The 7,963-nt window shown below is 41.8% G+C and overlaps 1 protein-coding gene across 1 annotated transcript in view; it reads left to right on the forward strand.

Annotated features, from left to right (window-relative positions):
* Nucleotides 1-6,569, forward strand: part of RELN (reelin) — a 655,909-nt gene extending 649,340 nt beyond the window's left edge. Inside the window, exon 64 of the mRNA XM_066591974.1 lies at nucleotides 5,236-6,569. Coding sequence (XP_066448071.1) covers nucleotides 5,236-5,332 — 97 coding nt within the window. The 3' untranslated portion in view covers nucleotides 5,333-6,569. The remainder of the gene's footprint in view (nucleotides 1-5,235) is intronic.
* The last annotated feature ends 1,394 nt before the right edge of the window (nucleotides 6,570-7,963 follow it).

Genomic DNA, 7,963 nt, shown 5'->3' on the forward strand with positions numbered 1-7,963 from the left:
AAATCTCCCGCGCCGCAGGGCCTTCTGCGCATGCGGCTGACGTAATGCCGCCTGGCGCGCATGCGCAGAAGACCGGCTTCGGGCCCCGGAGCGGCAGGAGAGCGGGGAGCAGCGTGCCAGACCTCGGTGAGTAATTTCAGCTGCTCCGATGGATCCGATCCATCAGAGCAGCTGAATCTTTAACTTTTATGTACTTTTATTTACTTTTTTTGCGATCGGCGCTATCCATTGCATAGCGCCGATCGCAATGCCGGGGGGGGCTCCGAACAGCCCGGGATGACAGCTCCATGCTGTCAGCTACCTGCGGACACCGACAGCATGGAGCTGTCACGTCCACAGCCCGAGGGGCACTATTCTCTGCAGGAAGCATGTTTTTACGTCCTCAGAGAATAGAGCCCACTTCGGGAGGACGTAAAAACACTATGGGCTGGTCGTTAAGGGGTTAATCGAGCACCGCGTCAGCCAATGAGAGCCGGTGCTCGATTAGCCAATCACAGCCATTCATTGAATTACATCATTGAATGTCTGTTTTTGGTTAATCCAGCGCCTGCTTTCATTGGCTGACGCGGCGCTCGATTAACCGATCTAAGCATTAGCTTGATGGAAGCGGGTTATTCAAGACCCACTACCAGCAAGAACTGCTCTGTCGGCGTGCCTGGAGTAGACGGAAGCCTTCAGCAGCGCTGCAGTCCAGCGCGAAGTACCCGTACGCTGATGGCTAGGTGAGTATTGTTTTTTTTTACATGTAGCCTAGATAGGGCTTATTTTGGGGGAAGGGCTTATATTTTAAGCGCTCCCTCTACCCCCACCCAACGAAAATCTGGGTGGGTCTTATCATCAGAGTAGGGCTTATTATTGGGGAAACACATTCTTATTTGGGCCGCCTCTGGCCCTGATGACATTGGATACTTTCCATCACGTTTGCATATTTTCTACAAACCTCTGATACTTCTAAGCTGATGTTTCCCTCCATATATGCTGCAAACGTCTTCGTAATTGGACCTTTGAACAATGGAAAAAACGTTCCATGGACTGACAAACCACATTACTCTATCTTCAAAACAGATGTACCTGGGTGTGGAAGATACCTGGGGAATGTCTTTTGTCTGAGTGTGTTATGCCAACAGTTTAGTACATCGGAAGTTCCATTATGATATGGTCTTGGTTCGTTGGTTGTAGTGGCAAGAACCATGAAGACAGAGGTGTACCTTGACATTTTAGGCAATGTGCTGCTGACAATGTGGCAATACTCTGGAAATGGTCAGCAATACTTCCAAAAGAAAAACGCGCCTTGTCATAAATCCAACGCTGTTTTAAGGATATTGATGTTTCGGAATTGGACTGGCCTGCAGAGAATTCTGAACCCTATTGAATATCTTTGGGACACACTGGAACATCAAATCAAGAAATATAAACAGTATCCATCTTCTTTGAGAGAACTCACCAGATGTTTTGCAGAATTAATGGAGGGTAATACCAGCTTAAATTTATTAACCTTAGTACAGAGTATGCCCTACAGAGTATCTGATGTCATTAGCACCAAAGAAGACCAAAATAAGTAGTAACATATTTAAATAAATACTACTTTTGATTCTTGGGGTCCTTTTATGCAGGGCAACCTGTCTGGTGCAGAGGCATGACAGATCGTCTGTCTACATGGATCAATCCGTCATTCAGTTTCATGCATGCATAAACAAAATGACAAATGAGAAGCGAATGAATTCCTGTTCATCGCTCAGTCAGTGCATGCATTTAGACTGAAGGACAATTGGTAATCTGAACGATTTATCGGCAAATGTAAAAGGGCTCTTACTCAAGTGTCCAACTACTTTTGGTAGGATAGTGTATATACTGGTGTCTGGGGCCCACCAGTAATATTAATTCACTCTACAGTTATATTCAAATATTGCCAGATCCCTGTTCAGAAATTTCTCACCACTGCATTCTCCATCTCTATACTTCAAAAAAAAGTTGGCTGTGCTTGTGTATGGCCTAATTTTTTTTATTTTTTTTACTGAAGTATATGGAGACTGCAGCTGGCAGGAACTAGTAGACTGACTCCCATTTACCCAATATGTGCAGATCCTGTAGGGGGTTGGGGGCCCACGCAGGCTCAGGGCCACTGGGAGAATCCCCAGAATGTATATATGGTATTTAAAAATTTAGAGAAAAAAAATATATAAATATCTGTCTCTCTCTCTCTTTCTATTTAATTAGGTGTATATCACTTGCTTTTTCTATCCCATCTATCTATACAGATACATATTTTAATTTATTTGTGTCGGTGTGTGTATATATATTTTTATAAATGCATACACTATAGATTATCGAAGTAATGTAAAGAAGTTGACTTTTCATGGCCTTTATTATCCTGAATCTGTAGTGGAAGATTCTCTGCTTTTATTTATTTATTTTATTTTAATAAACTTGTTTTTTTAGTCCCACTAGAGGATTCACAATGTGATCTGCTGATTACTTGTATAATACTGAATAGGTACCTAACATTTCTGATGAGTTTTCAGAATAGGTTGCCATGTGCATACATGAGGAATAACACTCTTATCTGGCCATTATCTTACTTTTATCCTGCATATTTCCCTCCTCTGCATTTGATTCTCAGCCCTCCCAGGACTGGTGGGAGGAGTCTGTCTTCTGTGTCTGTGTTCTATAGACTGTGCAGAGTGAACTACCTGCTCTCTAAATGTCACTAACACACACAAACCTAAAATAATGTTGTAGTACAGTGTACATCAAGAATGAACAGTGGAGATGTAATTTCTGTAGCTAAAGCACAATAAAAAGTCACAATTGGCTATGGGATGTGTGTGTGTGTGTGAGTCTCACCTTTCCTTCTCCTTTTCTGCTTTCTAAACATATGAGCACAGAGTCATTCCCCTCCTCCACTTTTGTTTCAATGTCTCCTGTCAGTCAGCTAAGAGGAGGCAATGAACAGCAAGATAAGGGCTCATTCACACTAGTGTTTAATCTCTGTCATGGCTTTCCATTTCTGTGCTGCTTTTTAGTGCAGAGAGATGGAAATAAAACAGAATTAGGCCCCCTGCATAGGGACGGAAATTCTGCAGCGGGATTTTCCGCAGAATTTCCGCCCCTGCCCGCCTGCATATGACTGCATTACAATACGCAATCCTATGCAAACGGCTGCGATTTGTCCACGTGAAAGAGCATGCCGCAACTTGTTTTCTGTGTGCATTATTTCTGTGCGGGTCTCGCAGAGGCCCGCACAAAAATGTCACTCCTGGGCCGCCGGCTCCACTGTGCGCATGCGCTGGCTGGCTGTCAACCGGAACATCACAGAGCCGGACCCACAGCAGAGGTGAGCGCCGCACTGGTCCCTGCAGGGGCTTGGGTCGGGTCCCGGACGTCTGTAAGCGGCCTTAGACAGATCTGTTTTTTGCCAACACTGATTTCAATGTTTTTTTTAAACAGAAATCAAATGGAAAGCTTTCCATTTGATTCTATTCCATTAACTGGCCCCTTTCCCCACACCAAGTCTCTGAGAAATACATGGTTCCTATACATCTATGGATAGAAATAAATGAGATATTCAGTTTTATACACTCTAGACTATCCTGATCTCTTATCTCGGTAAATCCAACCTCCTTTGAGAAGTTCTGTTTTGAGGTCATCTATGCAACCAGGGATGATTTCATTCCTTTACTCGGCCATGAACTCCCTTTCATGAAACATTGGGAAACAGACCTGAATTTATCACTATCACTAGAAAGGTGGCGTCACTGCTTTAACATTATTTCCAAGGGAAGTCACCAAGTAACCTTAATGGAATCCTCATATAGGATACTTCATAGAGTGTATTATGTTCCCACGACCATTAACAAGTTCTCCCCAACTTCCTCCCACTATTTGTTCAGGGGGTGTGGAGCTCTGTGGACCATACCACATATATGGTAGACGTGTCCGCAAGCGAGATCTCTGTGGGATCAAGTAACCAATTTAATAACAAAAGTCATGGGTAGAACTTTCCCGAAGCTTCTGTCGCTTGCCTCCTGGCGGACAAACCTGAGGGATTTACAAATTAACAGCACAAGCTTTCCCAATACATCTGCATGGCGGCTAGAATTTATATTGCCTCTCAATGGCTCTCGCTTCACACCTGGAACCAATTTTAACGAGAATATATAGAATGGTGCTATATGAAAAGTTGTCCACCATGAGGGAAGATCGTACGTAAGACTTGGCAGCCATGGTCTGAGTACCTAAATATCCTGGGCCTGCCCCGGGTAGTAGCGTTGTGAGGGGATGACTTTGGACCTTGGAAAAGGAGAGAAAAAGGGAGGGAATATGACCCGGGGAAGAAGTAGGGCGGACAGAAAGTAAAACACATAGTACTATAAAGCTAATCTTGTTTATACCAGAACACCAACTTTAACAAGTCATTAAAGGGGTTGTCCCGCGAAAGCAAGTGGGTCTATACACTTCTGTATGGCCATATTAATGCACTTTGTAATGTACATTGTGCATTAATTATGAGCCATACAGAAGTTATCAGAAGTTATTCACTTACCTGCTCCATTGCTAGCGTCCTCGTCTCCATGGTGCCGTCTAATTTTCAGCGTCTAATCGCCGGATTAGACGCGCTTGCGCAGTCCGGTCTTCTCCTTTTCTCAATGGGGCCGCTCGTGCCAGAGAGCGGCTCCGTGTAGCTCCGCCCCGTCACGTGCCGATTCCAGCCAATCAGGAGGCTGGAATCGGCAATGGACCGCACAGAAGAGCTGCGGTCCACTGAGGGAGCTGCGGTCCACCGAGGGAGAAGATCCCGGCGGCCATCTTCAACCGGTAAGTAAGAAGTCACCGGAGCGCGGGGATTCAGGTAAGCGCTGTGTGGATTTTTTTTTTAGGTCCCTGCATCAGGTTTGTCTCGCGCCAAACGGGGGGGGGGGGGGGGGCTGTTGAAAAAAAAAAACAAAACGTTTCGGCGCGGGACAACCCCTTTAAGGCAGTGTTTATTTGTAGGTCTGTTTGTTTGTTATAATGTTTATGCGATTGAAAATATAGATCCCCCTGCCAGGGGTAATATGTAGCACAACAGTTTGATATAAAAATACATTTGCAAAATCATTAATAAAATCCCTTTGAAGCTAAAAATACCAATTTTGTATGCAAACATTACTTTTTTTGCAGTAGTCAGTTTGTACAGTGCTCAGTCACTCTATCTCTCACGATTTCATTTTATTATTTTATGGATTCTTTTTGCAGCACTCGCAAACAAAATTACATGATGAATTTTTCACGGCAACATGGGCTCAGGCATTTCTACAACAGACGAAGGAGGGCTCTGAGACGCTACCCATGAAGAAGTGAAATCTATTAAATTCCTGCCATCATGTGAAGTGTTTGCTTTTCATTGTGTCCAATCACAACACTACGTCAAGATTCCAAACATTCCTGCAGTTGGCTTAAATAACTAAGGACCTCCTTAAGACTGACCATACTCCACTTTTCGCACTGTGAACTAATGAGAAGTAACTTATTTTCTCATCAGTAAATGTTATAATGTTGATGTGTCTGTGAAAGTATGTGATCTTTGTACCAGTTTTATTGGCATTATTTCAGTTAAACAATATAATCTGTTTAACATGGAATCTTCATTAAGCAAAAGGACTTGTTGGGACATATGAAAAAGCTCATTATTTACAGTATTTAACAAAATGTTGACACTTGGATATTAAGTGCACTGTATTTCATCTATGTATCATATTTTATAAAAATTAAATTATCATGTTTTTGTCCTCTATGTACTCTCCTTAAACATGACTTGCTGGCATCTGTCACATCAAATACAGTACAACATTCTGTGTGATTTATGTCCCAATGAATGTACATCGAGATCAAACCAGAAAATGTACCTACAGAAAGTTCCATTTATGGCATCATAAATCTGGTGAAGAGTTGTAGATGAAATGGTAATAAGGATATGGGTATGTGATCTTGAAGATTTCCCCATAAGAATTATGAATATATCCTTAACAGATGCCTCAGCATCCTATTATTGGCAGTGACAGTTTTTCACTTTCGAAGGTCAATGAAACCCAGCAGTAACTGCATAGTGGTGTTTGTGACATTAGGGTGTTTGTAACCTGTAGATGTGTTCTTTATTTTCAATTTGTAATATGTCCCTAGTGCAGTTTTATGTATCTTCTGCTAATATAAGTACCATCAGCAACAGTAACATGGTCGCGTGTAATACACATTAACCAACTTTTTACAGTTTTCCAATCAAAATAAAGATACAAGCAATGTCTAATATGGTTGTTACAGGCTAGTATGCTCTACCAGTGATATAATCCAGTTGTTTGTGTTTCTGATCTGTATGTCAATTTTATAATATGTCCACATTAATCCCTGCATAACCATAAGCATAACCTAAAAAAGAAACGCCTAAAAACGTTTACAGATTTTAAATACAACTGCAATGATATGTGCCCTCTTGTTTCATTTCCCTTAATTTGTATATACCATGAGCATATTGATAGAAAATATCATTCTTTGTTCTGTTAATGTTAATACAGAAATAAACTGTTCTGAATGTTTATTCCTTTTTGTATTGTATTTTTAAATAAATCCATTGTGTGTAAGGCCAAGGGAATATTGGACTGCGAGAGTGCTAGGAGGACACATTCTGTAGTGTACAGTCACAGTATATGATGAACGTCATGTATAAAGTGCAGAGAACTAAAGGCGTTCCTATCAACCTATATGACAACTGCTTTCATTTTCAGGCTTTCTAAATTGTCCACTCAAAAATTGTTCGCATTTACTGTACCAGTGAATGAGAACGACTGAACAATCAGTATTTAAACCAAACGGATAGTGAACGAGCCAACGATGATTATCATGCTTGCATGAAATGAAGGATGTGAATGAATCATCGTTCGATCATTGACTAAGTTTACACTGAACGATTATCGTTCAAATTCAAACGCTCCTGCTATTTGTTTTGAATGATAATCATTCTGTGTAAAAGCACTTTAAGACAACTAAGCCTAATAATTGGCTGACTCTTCCTGTTCTGTAGAGAACCTTTTAGCAGTCATCTATTACCATCACAAGCAGGATTAAAGTGAAAAGTGACACCTAAATATGGATGGATAACACAGGATCTACCATCCACAATGGGGTCCATAAATGGTCATAACTCACTTCCTCCTCCTCCCTGCACAGTGACCTCTGCACAGGTTGCAAAGCCTGTCCACCACACTCTCCCATAGAAGTCAGTGGGTCAGTGCCTGTACAATGTGTGAATAACCTATGAGTTATGTGATAAAACTTATCTCTAAATACTGTTAGCAGCTCAGGCAAAATGGCAGCCCTCATACTCACGGACAAATGATAGGATGCAAAAAGTACAATCAGAAAACACAAACAGATTAGAAGAATCTGTTTCACTATCTGGTTTTAATTAGTAAGAAAATTAGGTGATGCATTCACTTTATGTCTCTTTCATATGGGTGACAGCGCTATCACCTCGATAAAATCACAGAGATATCACATCAGTGTTCTGTGCGATATCACTGTGTTTTGAATGGCTGTGATTGATTTATCGAGCGCTGGCTCTGATTGGCTGAGCCGCAGCGCTCTAGAACCAATCAGAGGCAGTGCTGAATAGAGGCGGGATTTTCAAACCCCTGACCAGGAAGCCTTGCCTGAAGACTGAAGACAAGTGCCAGGGACCTGCAGAGAATACGTGTGGCAGACCTGACAGCTGCTGTTAAGTGATGTATTTTTCTTTTTTTGTTTTTTCATGCAGCTACAGCTTATTTTAGGGCTTTCACAGTAGGACTTGATCCGAACTGATGTTTTGATCAGGGCTCTGTGGGGGTCTTATCATCACTTCCAAGACTCCTTGCTTTTTTTTTTTACGCTGAAGATAGTTCCTAATGACATTTGCTCCAAATTTATTCTGCAGCAGGACAACAATGCTAAA

This window comes from Eleutherodactylus coqui, chromosome 2, assembly GCF_035609145.1.
Source record: "Eleutherodactylus coqui strain aEleCoq1 chromosome 2, aEleCoq1.hap1, whole genome shotgun sequence".
NCBI classification, from domain to species: Eukaryota; Metazoa; Chordata; class Amphibia; order Anura; family Eleutherodactylidae; genus Eleutherodactylus; species Eleutherodactylus coqui.